Here is a 16592-nt window from a genome sequence, read left to right as displayed (position 1 = left end):
AATAACAGAGAGAAGCGGAGCTGTGCCTGAAGCTGCTTTTTTGGAGCAGGCAAGATGCCAGGCTGCCCACTACAGATGGCATACCTGTCTTTTGGAGCAAGTTGGAGGAGAAATCCAATCATGGATATGATCCTCAACTATAGAGAAAGGTTCAGTTCTCACTTGACATAAGAGATCAGCATTAGTTTCCTTATAATTTTCTTCATTTCAGGCATCAGGAATCCAAAATGTCCACAGAATGCCCCATGGTGGTTTTATGACGGACACTGCTATTATTTTGAAAAGAAAAGGAAACGGCAGTACGCACAGGCAAGCATGCAGTGTTCATACTACAAGGATGTCAACCTTGTCAAAATTGACAATGAAAAGGAAAAGGTATTGTACTTTAGTGCAAGGATAAATTTGAGACAACAAAAAGACATATAATGGTACCTCGGGTTAAGTACTTAATTCGTTCCGGAGGTCCGTTCTTAACATGAAACTGTTCTTAACCTGAAGCACCACTTTAGCTAATGGGGCCTCCCGCTGCTGCCGTGCCGCCAGAGCACGATTTCTATTCTCAACCTGAAGCAAAGTTCTTAACCTGAGGTAATATTTCTGGGTTAGCGGAGTCTGTAACCTGAAGCGTGTGTAACCTGAAGCGTATGTAACCCAAGGTACCACTGTACTGTAAAAGGTTTAAACATTGCTAGTTTCAGTTTAGGCTACCTTTCTTCCTGTTTTCAGGAAAAGGAGCTGGAAATATTTCAAAAAGGCAAAAACCCAATCATACACATCAGATCATTGAAAAGAACAGGCATAAGTACATTTAAAACTGACTAATTTAGGTTTAATGCACTGCAACTTTTTACATTTGATCAGATATGTAATCAATTAGACTGAAGATGTAATAGGCTGCTGGAGATTCATAAGCCAAATCTGACCCATTGAAGATGGTTTTTTCTCTCTATTGCTCAAGCCAAAAAGGCAGAAGGGTGTGGAAGGCATGTAAGCTTCAGAAATGGGACTGGCTGGCAGGTCGTTTGGGAGACTGGCGAGCAGAGCCTAGACCGTTCTCTAGCCAAGCTAGGTACATGCACTAAGGTGCAACAGAGGGAGGGAAAAGGCTAGCTGGATGGCTAAGAACTAAAGAAAACTAATAGTACTCCCTCTCAAGAAAAAAACAAAGCAGATTTGTACCTTGAAAGTCCTGCTATGTCTAGCCCAGTGTATAGGTGCTGTGATGAGTAGCATTCTCCCCCCCCCCCCTTTAATCAGTTTAGGTTAATTCATCAGTTACATCAGTTCCTTTAAAAAATTTACCAGCCCACTGATAAACTGGCCCTGATAACATCAAGATGAGTCTACTGCAATTGCTGCGTTTGAGTATATTAGCTGGTGCTAAAAAGCAATCTAGGGAATAGTGGGAGGAAAATTGCTTGTATCAGTCTAGTTACCATCAAGGCCTGAAGTACATGGCTGAAGAGCTGTAATGCCTGTACAAGAGTTTTAAGTATTGTTATAAAGGCTGAGCACTACCCTGCTGACTGCCGAGCAGTAGCAAGATTCCAGGACAGTTCTAGGTGCCCAACCAGAATTTGTGCTCCTTTGAGAAGACGCAGCGGAAGCTGTTGTAGCTTTAAGAAATATGTCTTATTCACATAAAAGGTAAAGGGACCTCTGACCATTAGGTCCAGTAGTGACTGACTCTGGGGTTGCGGCGCTCATCTCGCTTTATTGGCCGAGGGAGCCAGCGTACAGCTTCCGGGTCATGTGGCCAGCATGACTAAGCCGCTTCTGGCGAATCAGAGCAGCGCACGGAAACGCCGTTTACCTTCCCGCCAGAGCGGTACCTATTTATTTGCACTTTGATGTGCTTTCGAACTGCTAGGTGGGCAGGAGCAGGGACTGACCAACGGGAGCTCACCCCGTCGCGGGGATTCGAACCACCGACCATCTGATCAGCAAGTCCTAGGCTCTGTGGTTTAACCCACAGCGCCACCCACGTCCTTCTTATTCACATACTTACACCTGAATTTAGATGGAAGGAGTCATTGCAAGAGGGGTGTGTTCCCCACAGCAGTGCGGCACTGGAGCCCAGCCTCACTTCAGTCAGCCTGCCAAGATTATTTCTGGCTTTTGTTTCCCTTCTTCCCAGCGCATTCCTACTTCAAACAACAACTCCCTATCCCAAGAACATTTTTAGAGGCATATTTTTCTCATGTGAGCACAGCCTTCTCCCTCCCTATCACCTTGACTACCCTGTCCTTCACAGTCCTGAGACCCTTCCTTTGATGTGCTAATGGATGCCAATCAACACCTTTGTCTTTTAATGACTTTGCATAAGCCATCCCAAGGATCCTTTGTCTAGCAGGGTTCTGTAGCTTGCATCTGTCATCAACAAACAGTACCTGTTGAATTCCATCCATCCCAATACAGATTCCAGATATTTGTTCAGGTCTTAAATTTGATAAGCTGTTTTTAAAAGAGATTTCTTTTTCTAGAAGTGGCTTAATACTATGATGGAAAGTCAGAGTTGGATTGGTTTGCTACAGGAAGGAAGTGTATGGAAATGGAGTGGCGACCGAGAAGCTGTTGATCCATTACACTACTCCTGGTAAGCATTCAATTTCAGCAGTTGCAGGAAAAGAGCATAGTTCCATGGATACTTCCATAGTACCTATTGAGCATTGTTTTTAATAACACTCTTGCTCAGTTATAACTCTCAAATTGTCATCAGAAGAGGATGCTAAAGAAGGTTTTGGTGATGAGAAGCATTTTGGAAGGTAAGGCCTACAGACTGACGGAGAGAGTTCTTCTCTGGAAGATATACATTCCCCCCCCCCCCATTCTTTTGTGACTGTCTTCGTCCAATAATATTGTTACATGTTACCATAATCTCCATGTGCAGTGTGAGATTCCAGGAGCTTACCCAGGATTGCGTTTCCATTGGAAAGATAGTGGAGGCTAGTGTCTTTAAGAAATTTGGTTTATTAACACATTTACCCCTGGAAATCTACAATGGAGGGGGTGCAGAACATTTTACCCTAAGAATGTCTCTCATTCCACCCCCACCCCCCATAGCTTCAGCAAGCTTAGTTCCAAAGCAGCAGTCAGTCATGGCCCCTTGTCGCATAATGCAGCCTCTTCCAGGCAACAGCCAAGTTGGTTCTGCCCGCCCAGCAGTTCTTGGGGTCTGACCTTTGTTCTCTTTCCCAGCAGACCTCTCACCCAAAACCCAAGCCTCCTATGAAATTACTCTTTTTCTAGTCACCCCATCCCATCTCCTGTTAATTGTCCTGCCTCTATCCACTCCTCAGAACCAGGATGGGTGGTGGAGAGGACAGTTCATTTATATTGCCAAAATCCTTAATGGCCCTGGTATTGGTTTTTAATGGCTCTGCACCTAGTTACCAGGCACCAACCCAGGGATTCCACATCTGGCACAGTTCAGCAGGTTGCATTTTCCATTCCTTATCCAATTATTAGCTAGATTCTGACATTTATTAATTTCTTAGTTTTGGGAAATCTCCCCTCCCAATTTACAGGTCGCCTCCCGTTAACATTTTGCATACCAAAGAAAACCATTGAAAAAGCCTGCAAACACCTCATTCTGCCCTTGCCTCCATTCCACCCTTTCAGTGACGTCTTTATGGCATTTCCAGGTCACTTCCACGTTTGGCATGATTTGTATAGACATGGTCGTGCACATATTGAACATGCGTAAACTGGGGGCTGCCTGTTTATCAATATAACTGGATTTTTGTTCTGTTCAGTAATATAAAGGCAGTTGGTCCCACTTTCCTGTGACACCACACTACTATGTTTAGTGTTGAGCTATTGTTCCATCCATTCAGTTTTAATTTGGGAACTGGACTCTCAGAGATGTCCCTAATTTCTATGCCATCTGCTTTTTGTTTGCATTCTGCTTTTAGATTTCAGTATTTCTACATATTCTAGAAAAGTTTCCTGTTTGCTTTTAATTAGACAACATACAACATTATAAAGGCGCCCTCTGAAGTAAACAAATTGGTTCTGCATTCTCAGGAATACTGCTGTAAAGAGTACAGAAATGTATGGGATATTCAGTTGTTGGGTTTTTTTTTAATTTTGTAAGGCAGAGTGTATAAATAAATTGCATTGTTAATTCTACCAGCTTATTTTTTATATTTTTAATCAGGTTATGGGACTTTCCTGCCACAGCAAATGGATGTGTTATGATGGTTAGAGGAGGCAGACTTATGACATTACCATGCACTGAGCAACATTTCTATGTTTGTGAAAAAGAAATAGGTACTGATTGGAATATTTGATTGTTATACAATATAAATGTTCATCATAGGATCACGTAACCTTTTGCTCTGTTTTATGATTATGAATCTGAATTTGCCCAGAGTAAGTATGATTAATTGTAGTGACTAAGATTCCTAAATTTGCTTTCTTTCATATAGCAATTCATGCTGTATTTGCTGTCAGTAATCTTGTTACTAAATTATAATAATGTTACTAAATTGTCTCTTCTTTTTTAAAAAGTTGGTCCTGACATTTTCATTGATTACCCTGGGAAAATAATGCTGGCTGTTCACCCCCTGGCTGTGTACAAAAACTTTGAGGAAGCAAGATTCTATTGTATATTAAGAGAGAACTGTACTGGAATAAGTAGCTGGCCAGACAAACATTTTCTTGTCACAGGAATGGAAATGGTATCAGGTGTGAGGCATCATATATTTCACTTGAAGACCGGTAAGGATCATTTCTGTTTTTATAGTTGTTTGGTGCACTGGAATGCTGAGTAAAGATTCAAAATTCTGAGCTATAATAGCTCCAAATAGAAGTTTGAAATGTCCTGGAAATATTGTGAAGGATCAGAACCAGTGGAGCTTAAAGATTGACCAAATTTAGTTTTTTCCCCTATAAAGTGATTCCTTGTGGGGGTGGGAGCCAACAAAATTTGTGGATGGAGTTGCACTCCTAAAGGAGCAGGTCTGTAACTTGGTAGTACTCCTAGATACACCTAGACACAAGAGGCCCAAATGTCCCTAGCAGTTTCACCTAGTACACCAGCTACGCCTGTATTTGGATTGGGATAACTTGGCCACTGTAGTCCATGAATTGGTAACTTCAAGTCTGAATTACTGTAATGCACAGTATGTAGTACTGCCCTACTCTGGAAGCTCCAGCTGGTGAAGAAAGCATCAGTTAGACTGTAGATGGGGTCAGAAAGCCAACAGTATGTGGCACCTCCACTAAAACATCTGGACTGGCTGCCTATATGCTACTGGGTCAGGTTCATATATTATGTCAATAGCCAAAGCCCTGAACAGGTTGAGTCCAGGTTACCATAAGGAGTGTCTGAACCCTAATATCCCAGCCCAAACACTGAGATCATCTGGAGGAGCCATGCTAGTTGTACCCCATGTTACATTGAGATGGCTCAGTATTCTGCTAAATAATAAACTTGAGAGCATGTTTTTTATATTGAAGCTTGCAGGTTCCAACCCATCCTAATGCATTCCAGGAGCCATTCAAAAAGTGCTAACATGCTTTTGAGGGGTATCCTCATATTATACCATGGGACTTGGCACACAGTTTGAGAACTAGTGATCTAAGAGAGATTGAGCTAGGAAGCATAAGAAGCAAACCAAATTGGGGGAGGGGGAAATATGATAACGGTGATACAATACTGACATGCATTGTCTGTCTGTGTGTGTGTGTGTGTGTGTGAGAGAGAGAGAGAGAGAGAGAGAGAGAGAGAGAGCACACAGCATAGGAGACAAAGAGAGAAATGGAGAAAAGTAAATTGACAAAGATAGACAAACTGAAGAGGAGGGAGCATAGTAGAAAATAAAAGACAAATGTAGTAGAATGTAATTGGTATGGGAGGTTAAATAAAGGCCCAAGAGATATAGCAAGCTGTGGAAACTGGAGCTGGCAGACATAGCATAGCCTTGCCAGCATTTTGATATTTTACAACCTAACTTGTTTGATTCTGTATTTTTTCTTCTTGTAAATTTCTATTTATCTTGTTGCCTAGCACTTGGATGATAAAGTAAGTTATTGCACTTTGTATTTCTTCTGTATCAAAGGTGCTAAATATCAATATGCTTATATTACTCTTTTAGGGTTGTGTTGCCCACAGTGTCTCCATGTAGTTGTGGAGGACCACAGTACTTTCCTCACAAATGACCCATATATTTTGTTGCTGTTCTGTGGCTTTCTCAGGGCAGTCATACATCCTATTGTATTCTAGGGGTTTATTGAAACTTTTATACAGTTTACCTGCTTTGTACCTGTCACAGTAATACTCAGGGTTTTTTATGTTTTCTATTTGATTGCTGCTTTAAAACAATGCTGAGCCATCTCCAGTCGCTCTCACTGTAGTGATATGATTTTCTGCTTACTGTTCTATGTTCAGCTGAGAATGAGAAAATGCTGCTTAGCTTTTGAGTTTGAAGCACCTGGAAGTGTTGGGAATACATCCAGGTTTTAATAATCAGTACAGATAAGAAAGCATGAGATCCCATGATGTTTTGGAATAGTCTAACTCATGCATTCTCTGCTCAACCTTGTTAGTACATCACTCTGTGATTTATTTCACACGGGCTGAGACAAAGCATCCAGAATGGATATAATTCCATAAGCTGAAGTGATGATTCAGAATTTAACACTGCTGTAATTATTTACAGTTTTAGTAGTGCTTATTTACTTCTTTCTGAAACAGAATTTTTCATCTTGAGGGCTGCAGTATCTTCTGAACAGTCTTCTATAGGTCATGGTCTTTTTACAGGTCCCAGTTGGGCTGCTTGGTGTGGCAAAATTTTCTTAGGGATACCCACTCATTGGTTATTGACTCCCTTTACTGTTGACAAGGTACAGTTGTACCTTGGTTCTCAAACAGAACTCCTGGAACCATTCAAAAACCAAGGCACAGCTTCTGATTGGCTGCAGGAGCATCCAAAAATTGTTCAAAAACCATAACACTTCTGGGTTTCAATCGTTCGGGAGCCGATTTGTTCAGGAGCCAAGGTGTTTGAGATCCAAGGTATGATGGTAATCAGTAGTTTGTCCATGGTAAGGCATGTTGCTGTGGTAAAACACTGGATCTTACTGTAAAAAATAATTTATTAGGGCTGGATTCAGCTGACCAGTCCACCTAGTGAAAGCCCATGCAGCGACTTCCGATAACATGATGTGGCTTCTCCATCCTCCCCACCATGGCCCCCAAATTTGCTCATGGGGAGGCCAGGATAATCCCTAGAACAGTACATGGGAGGAGGAGAGGAGAACTCATTCCATCAGGCAAGCAGAAATTCTTGTGCTGACAAAATGATCTCCTTAATACTATGTTGAATTCCTCCCTATATGTTTGCCTGTGTATTTGTAGCTTGGAATATTTTTATCATATTTTTATCATACATAGATGTCCAAGCCTGCTTTGTTACTTTAAAAATTTTTAAATTCTCTGCACTCTAGCTTGTTCACCAGGACGTTACGGGTATGGATGTGGGGAAGAATGTCCACCATGCAGAGATAATGCCCTTTGTAACATGTTGACTGGTTTCTGTGATGAGAAAGCCTTCTGCAGAGACACATCCTCTATAGAGAGGTGTTCAGAAAGTAAGCTTAAAAAACAAACAAAAATAAATAAATTTAGTTTATATGAAATATTGCTGTCTTTGTTCTGTGGCTGAAGCGGGTCTTCAGAATATCCCTAAATGCTTCTCTGTTTTCAGGATCATTTTAATGAAAATGAAACAGAACACTGCTGTTTCCCCATGTGCCCTGGTGCATATTTTGTCTTGTAGTTGCTTAGCTCAGTACAGAGCAGATATTCATGCTCTTAGTAACATCCTTTGAATGATGGAGACTAGGACCATGCCATAAGAGTGGCTGCACTAGCACTGTTTGAGCGCCTGCTCATCCTTTCAGAGGTGATTACACGCAAATTTAATGCCTAGTTTAGCCAGTTCTGTAACAAGAACCATTCTCTGAATATGACTTCTACATTGCAATGAATTGGGAAAAGCCTCCAAGCAGAATAAATATTATGCAGTGTGTTGTTCACAGATCAGATACACATTTCTGCCCCAGTGAATCATGATGGTTGTGGAAACTAGTGATTGGCACCCCGTGGATTCTCTTTGGATTGGAATAAGGGGAGCTATTCCCCCCACCCCAATCTGAATTTGAGCTAATCTTTACCAAATCCACAGTTCTCTGGAAAACGTAGTTTTTCTGTCTTTTTCTACAGGCCATCCCTATATTTTTTGTTGATATCATGAGAGTGAATTTCTTGAGACTGGAAAGTTTCTGTTTGCACAGGGTAAATGTTTTGCATATTTGTTTTGGCATGAGTATGAAGTGGCTTTTTGTGCATTTGTTTTTAAAGGCACAGTCAGCCAGAGATGTCCCGATATGGGTAAATGGCGCTACTGGAACAGATACTGTTACTATTTCTCTGTCCATATTGATGCTGAAAAACGCTGGGAAGAAGCCAATTCTTCCTGCAGTCGTTTTAGGGCTGCTGAACTTCTATGGATTGAAGACCAAGATGATCTGGTATGGCTATTTTACCATTAGTGACTCTTGTCTTAATTGGCCTGTACTTCCAGAACTTTAGCACCTATGTAGAAGTATAACAATTCAGAAGAATGCTGTACTTTTTTATTAATATTGCAGGCACTATACAGTAAAAAAATGTTTCTACACTTTTATGTTATTCTTTCCAAGCTGATGCAAGTTCCTTTAGTGATGCTGTTGTAAAGAATTGCTGTAAGAATCCCCAGAACCTCAATTATCATTTTTTAAATGGTAAGACCTGAGAAGGCTGGTTCATACCTGTCCACATGGTGAATTAGTACATGCTCCTCTACGTGTCACACATAGAAGGCAATATTCATCTGGATTCTCTGCCTGAAAACTTGTTGCACGCATTCACTTCTGCCCTCACCCCCCACCTTTTTAGAGGGAAACATTTCATGTGTGGACATAGATGCAGAACGCCCAGATCACATTACCTCAGCCTTATGAACAAACCTACAAGTTACTGGCCTGCAAAACTTCATACTAGCTTACTTCTGCAAGCTGTTTTACTGGCCCTTGCTATTGCCAGTACATACCATAGTGAGGTACACACACTCTGTCATGTAACAACTACTTCTGCTCTGCAACACGTTGTTTAGCTTTGCTTGCTCCTTCCCAGCCATTCATGGTGCTTTGCTGGTCCAAAGAATTTTGTTCCCACGGTTGAATTGCTAGCAGAGGGTTTTAATCTATAGCACTATTGCTCAGGGGCTGTACAGCTGAAGGGCAGCACATTCTGGTTTCTGCTGTTGGCCAGGGGACCAAAGGCCACTAGGAAGCTGCTCCCCCTGCCTCTCAGAAAGATAAATGGGACAAGAGTAAGACCAATCAACCCCATCCATTGGCCAGAGAAGGAGCAGCTGAAGGGAGCTTATTTCCTCCCATCCTTTCTGAAAAGAACAGTGCTCCAGCTGCTAGTTTCCCTGGGATTGTAGGAGCAAGGAGATAGGCTACATCAATCAGACAAAGGAACAAGAGCTACCACATGCATTTCAAACAATAACACCAGCAAGAATAGATCAACTTGGTCCTACTGGATACAAGTGCCCACTTCTATATTACTATTTTATTCATGCCTTAAAGTACCTTTCCATTCCACTGTGTGTCTTTGTAAGCCTAATATGACTGGGGATGAGCAGTGGCATGCAGAACACCAAGGTATACATAACTGAATGATTAGTTGAATGCGCATCAGATTTATGTTTGTCCTTCCTGGCTCAGTAAGTGATAATGTCTAATTTTGCACAAAGATCCTCCTTATGTATTAACCCTGCTGTTCAGCCAAAAAGGCTTCCAAGGTGGCTTAGATAAGTTCAACAATAGACAGCACAGTCCCTCCCTGCAGGCTTCCTGTCTAAAAGACGCAACATGAGAGGAGGAGAGATGAGGGACTAGGAAAAGCAAAATCTGGCACTTAGTCTTAAACTTACAAAGTTATTTTAATGACCTGTTTGAGGGCGAGGAGGAGCCAACTGAAGCAGGTCCCTCTGCACAGTTCACAGAGGGTGTTGTTCTTCCCATCTCTCCCTCTATCGCAGCCAGATGAAATGGCTGCCAATCAATGACAATTGATAGAGCTGGAACTACTCTTCCATCAGTTGTCCTCTTTCAGGTGCTGGTAGGACACAAAGGACAACCTTGTAAAAAATCTTAACATTTGGGCAGATTCAGGTGGGGGAAAATGGTCCTTGAGATATCTTTGACCCAAGCTAGGAAGAGGTTTTAAAGAGTTTGTATATCACAGTTGAATAGGTAGTCCTCATAATAAATACAATATGTACTGAAGATCCAGATCTCAGCTCTGCTCATTGTTTATCCTAGTACTAAAATCATATAATTTCTAACTGCTTTAATGATACCTGCGCAAGATAACCCAACACCAGTTTAATATCAGAAGCAACATTTGCAGCTGGAATGGGAACAAAGTGATCATCTTTTCATTAATTGTGAAAACACATGCACTGCTTTTAAAAATCAGTACTGCCTAGCTATTTCTGTTTTTATTCCTCATCCTGATTTCAATTGTAGGAGTGGATACAAAAGTTTGTTAGAGAAAAAACATGGCTAGGACTGCAAGATATAAACTCTGATGAGGTCTGGGCTTGGTCACATGAGGACAATGCAGAAAGTACATTGCAATGGTATGTATAATGAGTGGGCCCAATCCACAACTGTTGGCAGTTTAAGCAGATCTCAGCTGTGTATTGCATGTTTGCAAACAGCTATGAAAAGACTCATCAAGGATAATAAACACAGTATCTGGAACTTCTGTACGCAGATCTCATTTGGTATCAAGTAGTGGTCTTTATTATTACAAAATACTGAGAACAGGTCAGGGAAAGACTGAGAGAGCGTAGAGGTAGAGTCTGGAGAAAGTTATGGAAGTATGAGTAAGTAACACATGACAAAATTACTTTTTCTAAGCACAGGGTAGTGAATAAATATTTAGGGTTAAGCTGTGTTCTACATCTGGCCAACCCTTATCCCTTTTCCACTCACGTTTAAATTGTTGTTTTGCTATTGGCTCAAACCTAAAGGCTGGGCCAGACATGTTGCTTTCCTACCATATCACAATATGTTGCACTTAGTAGGAAAGTTGAGGCATGGCTGCTTGATTTTCTCACGTATCATATAATGTCACTGGCTTTGGTGGTGGTAATGCACTTGTATGATCTGAGTATTAGAAAATATCAGGACTTTGAGAACCATTAGTCAGCTCTTCTTCTTTCTTTGTATGGTACCCAAAGACATAGGCATTAGTGGCCTTGCTTAAATGCTTGCCTGGCTGGAATCATAGGAATATAGATGGCTGCCTTATACCAGTCAGACCACTGGTGCTAAAATATCTGAAAAGGCCATCTGTGCAAGTGTTCATTTCTTACTAGAAGGTACTGCCAATCAATTCCTTAAGTTATTCCACCTCTTCCTCTAAAAAGTTATATCAGATACAAAGTTCTTATAACAAGTATGCTTGGAATGGAAAAAAAAGCTAGGGTTTGAGTGCTTTCAGGAGTAGGAATTTCAGTAAAATGTCTAAGCTGTTTAACTTTACCCTCCCTTGCTTCTTTAACAACAACAACAAAAACCCTTTGTTCTTTCATAGCAGTTGGGCCAGAATGCATCATGTGATGATGTAGTGTAATAATAATAATAATAATTTATTATTTATACCCCGCCCATCTGGCTGAGTTTCCCCAGCCACTCTGCGCGGCTCCCAGTCAAATGTTAAAAACAGTACAGCGTTAAATATTAAAAACTTCCCTAAACAGGGCTGCCTTCAGATGTCTTTTAAAGATAGGATAGCTGCTTATTTCCTTCACATCTGAAGGGAGGGTGTTCCACAGGGTGGGCGCCACTACCGAGAAGGCCCTCTGTCTGGTTCCCTGTAACCTCACTTCTCGCAGTGTAATTGCCAGGAGCATTCTTAAAACAGAAGTAATAGTGTTTTGTAAGTGTGCATCCCACCTGCTGTTGTCAGCCAGCACAATCGGCACTTTTAAAGCATCCTGCTCACCCAATTTCAGTGAGTAGGCAATTCCCTCCCCAGACAGGTTAAGAAAGTGCGCTGAATGATCTGCCAGCCTGCACTATCTTCTCAGTGCACACTCCCAGCTTGGCTCAGAAGGGATATCCGCTCTCCATTCGAGTTGGGAGAAAGAATAGTTGGTGGTCACCAGTGATCATCAATGATCATGTAGAAATTACATGGGCATGTACGGATGAAGTTACTTAATTAATTCTTTTATTATATTTTGACAGGCTGGATTTCCCAAAGGGGTACAAATGGCACAGATGTGCTGATATGTCAAACAAAGGTGTTATCAGTAAAGTTTACTGTACTGAAAAGAGAGAATGGGTGTGCAAGAGACCAGCTGGACGAGGTTCGGAGTCTGCTGATCTTTATTGTTACGTAGAAGTTGCTCATGTATAATTTGGGGAAGAAGACAACTGAATGAGTTAGCATTGTTGACTTTTTGAAGATCAACTGTCCCAACAGAGGGATTAAATGCTACTTGTTTGGAACAGAAAGAAGCCCTGAATTACAATATACCAGTTGCAACACAGTACAGTGGTACCTCGGTTTAAGAACAGTCCGGTTTAAGAATGATTTGGTTTACAAACTCCGCAAAACCGGAAATAGTGTCTTGGTCTAAAATGGAATCCGAACGGTGGAAGGGCACTGGTGGCGGGAGGCCTCATTAGGGAAAACGCGCCTCAGAAAACTAAGAACAGTTTTGGTTTAAGAACGGACTTCTGGAACGGATTAAGTTTGTAAACCGAGGTAGCACTGTAGTTTATAGTACTCTGTTTTGGGACACTAAATAGTCTTTAGGTATACTTTGCTGTGTATCCATGATCAACAGACCATAAGGTTTTAGATCATATGTTTCAATCTGAAGGCTTTTAATGCAAACTTTCTGTATTTATTTGGGAAGTTTTAGGCCATTGGCCTCTCAATTTACTTGTGATCTGCTGTGGTGAATATTTATATTTTGACAAAATTCTGATAGCTTCAGCATCTAAACGAGGTAGCAACCTAGATGAACTCTGAGAATTGCATAGAGTTTGCAGAAGCAATTAGAAGAGTCAGCAGCAGCTTTCTAAACTCACCAGCAGTTATAATGAAGATCCTCTGTAGTTTTATAAAAATGTACACTTCTTACCCCCTCAAGCATAACTCAGTTAAATGAATGATTTGCAGAAGTGCCAAAAAAGCTTTAAAAAAAAAACACTCTTAAAGAGGTGGAAATAAGGCCTGCTTGTAGATGGCCACTATAGGATGCTGAACCAGATGGTGCTTTAGTTTGATCCTTCAAGAATCAGTCACATACTAAGCAATATTTCAGAGAAGAAAGAATCACATCACCAGGGAACCCTAAGATATGCAGAAGGTCAAAAAACAAACAAATCCTCTTTAACCCTCCTCATGAGGCAAGTTCCCAAAAACAGCGCAATGAGCATGCCCAGTTGTCACAGAGAGGAATGTAATGGAGCTGTTGGAAATCTGAACAGAATCATTTTGTTAAGAGACCCATGTGTTTTTTCTGTTAACTTTTTATATCTTACATTGGCATTAAAGAAATCCCCAGAAAGTTCTAGATCTCTTGCTACCTTTGTCAGCACTGAATGTCTGATTGCCTTAAAGAATTGCTTTGCATTATTTCTGTGGGATTTACTGTCTTGATTTAAAGCATGCTAGCAGCAATTGCTTAATAGTAGTTGATCTTATGCCAACAAAGCCATAACTTGTCAAATGCTGTTATGGGTCTAATGGTGGTACCCAGTGTTCAGTATCTTCATTTTTCTGTTGAATTTGTACATGCATTGTGGCTCATGTATCGTAAGTTGATGGGCATAGGTTTAGAATTTTAAAAAAAATCGTGGGGGTTTTGCTTTTTACAATCTGTGAGCAGTGCAGCTGAATTCCCTCATATGTTCAAGCATATTGATTGAAGACAAGTGAGCAGTAATAGGAATGATTAAAATATCAGAGTTATGACATTGTTTATTTTGTCTACAAATTTTAACATTTTAAAGAAATACACAGTACTCAGTATAGATTTTTCAAAGTACTAACTGACCTTGCCTGGCTTTGTTGTGAGTCATCCGTATCATAAACTAGCTTTATATGTCTACATCACTGTTAATTAAGCTGTAGAACTTGCTTATAGAGGTCAATCTTCTTAAAGAGGCCTCTTGTGTAAGCATCACATAAATGATATTAACATTTGGTTGTTCATATATATTTAACAGATGGACCGCAGTATAACCTTTTTCTGTCTTCCCTACAGACCTTGATGTATACACAGGCTTTTGGGATTCACTAGTGATCTCAGAGAAACCAACTTTGTCAACCAATTATACTTACAATTATTCAAGGGATGAATGTATTAGATTGAAGTCAAAATGTCTTGGCTATGGATTGTGGAAAAATGGATATTTCTTGTTCAATGGTTTAATATTAGTTGGTGGCGGATTTGGTCCAAGTGTAACATTTTTAAAATCAGGTAGTCGTAATTGTCTTGAGTACCTTCGTAAATGTTTAGAATTATTGAATACTGAATCGTATCAAGATTCCCTCTCATGAAAATACAAAATTCTGTGATATTTTTGTATTCTAAATACAGTGGTACCTCGGTTTATGAACTTAATCCATTCCTGAAGTCCGTTCTTAAACCAAATCCATTCTTAAACCAAGGTGTGCTTTTCCTAATGAGGCCTCCCGCTGCCGATCCCCTTCCATTGTTTGGCTTCCGTTCGTAGACCGAGGTAAAGTTTGCAAACCGGAACACTACTTCCAGTTTTGTGGAGTTCATAAACTGAATATTTCATAAACAGGACTGTTTGTAAACCGAGGTACCACTGTAGATCCTTTGAAATCTCATTCATGCTTTTCCTTGCTGAAGAGACTGGTACCTTGGAATAGCCAGTTTCTTTCACCCACAGGTGTAGAAGTACAACAAAGAATACTGTTTTGTTTTGGTTTTTCCTTCAGGTGTGATATTTGCTTGTTCCTGCTTTTACTCGTCCAGTATACCCCCTCAACTGAACACTGATTTCTTCTTTCTTTTTGCCTCTTCCAAACACTTTAAAGCATACTCACAAACAGTGCTTTTTTCTGGGGGGACATGTACCCCTAAACATTTTGTGAATCTAAGTTTGGCCTCATTGAGGGGCAGTATTTTAATATAAGTAGGAAAATGAAAGTACACCTAAACTTTTTTTAAAAAAGGAAAAAAGCACTACTCACAAACATTCGTTTACCATCTTTATTCATAGATTCATGAGGTCACTGGGTTGGGCTATGGCTGCATTCCTGGTGATGAAGGCAGGAGAGAAAAGCTGTTTGGAAAGTGGGCAGCTCCCACTTAGTTTTCTGTTCCTGCCTGTGCAAAGCAGTAATCTTCATTTTATAGTCTTTCTATTCTTCTTCCCATGGTCAGGGTTTTCCCTCTTTACCTCCTCTGTTTGTACCTTAGTTCTTTCAACTTGGCTGATTTCCCCCCACTCTTCAGCCCATTCTCTCCTCACACCTTACTCACATTGCTTCCCTCAGAAATGTTGTTCCTATCTTTTTTTTTTTTTTTTTTTTTTGCTTCTTCTCTTCCCTGCTTTCTTCACCTGAAAAAAATATCAGAAAAAGGACCAATAAAAATCTTCCTCTTCCTGTCCTCACATTCTACCAGGCTTGCAGCAAAATAGCTGCCTTTTCCACTAATGCTCCACTGTCAGAAATTTGCTGGGTGGCTTCATGGTCCTTGCATAGCACATTTGCCAGACATTATAAAATGGACTTATTTGCTTCAATGGATATCACCTCAAGGTCCTTCAACAGGCTTTAAAGCTCTAATCCAGGCATAGGCAAATTCTGGCCCTCCAGGTGTTTGGGACTACAATTCCCATCATCCCTAGCTAACAGGACCAGTGGTCAGGGATGATAGGAATTGTAGTCCCAAACATCTGGAGGGCCGGAGTTTGCCTATGCCTGCTCTAATCTGTTGCTGTTGAGACCTACCCTAATGGGGAAAGCTGTGATATGTCCCAACCCAGTGACCGCTTGATGCCCACTATAAATAGTACAATTGGTACTTACCCGAAGAGAGTTTTGTCCCTGGGGCCTCTCCCTAATAGGGACTGCAACTGATTCTTTTCTCTATACTTTTTCTTTTCTGTTATGGTTGTAGCTTAGTTGTTCCGTCACTATATAGGCTGGTAGTAGTTAAGTAGTACTACTTATGGTTATGTGGGAAATGGGCTCTTTAGTTCTTGTTGTTTCTTATCCTTGGTGATACTCCAATGACTTTTCAAATTTAGTGGCTCTGCAAAACTAAATGGCAGCCCACTCACTTCCCAAAGAGCGTTTTGCTCTTGCCTTCATCAACAAGAATGGAGCTGTAACCCAACCCTGTGACTACATGATGCCCTAACAAATCTACCTATTGTACCTTCTCCCTCACTCTGCATATGTGTGTTAAAGTTTGTAAAAAATATTTTAAAGTTGATTTGCAGAGAATGTAGAAATGGGAGTA

At 40.8% G+C, this 16592-nt stretch overlaps 1 protein-coding gene across 9 annotated transcripts in view; it reads left to right on the top strand.

The window, feature by feature from the left end:
• LOC308472331 (uncharacterized protein) overlaps positions 1-16592 on the top strand; it is an 81573-nt gene that overhangs the window by 27688 nt on the left and 37293 nt on the right. For all 9 annotated transcript variants that reach the window (XR_013983432.1, XR_013983433.1, XM_080997073.1 and 6 more), the window contains 9 exons: positions 212-375; positions 2484-2596; positions 4160-4272; positions 4513-4722; positions 7453-7596; positions 8369-8538; positions 10591-10703; positions 12322-12443; positions 14355-14570. Coding sequence is in view for 7 of the 9 variants with exons in the window: in XM_080997073.1 (XP_080853199.1) it covers positions 212-375; positions 2484-2596; positions 4160-4272; positions 4513-4722; positions 7453-7596; positions 8369-8538; positions 10591-10703; positions 12322-12443; positions 14355-14570 (1365 nt within the window). In the remaining 2 variants the exon portion in view is untranslated. The remainder of the gene's footprint in view (positions 1-211; positions 376-2483; positions 2597-4159; positions 4273-4512; positions 4723-7452; positions 7597-8368; positions 8539-10590; positions 10704-12321; positions 12444-14354; positions 14571-16592) is intronic.

Source organism: Podarcis pityusensis (genome assembly GCF_964106645.2).
Source record: "Podarcis pityusensis genome assembly, chromosome: 2".
Taxonomy (NCBI): Eukaryota; Metazoa; Chordata; class Lepidosauria; order Squamata; family Lacertidae; genus Podarcis; species Podarcis pityusensis.
The sequence above is the reverse complement of the archived record's forward strand: the minus strand, read 5'-3'. Positions and strand labels throughout refer to the sequence as shown.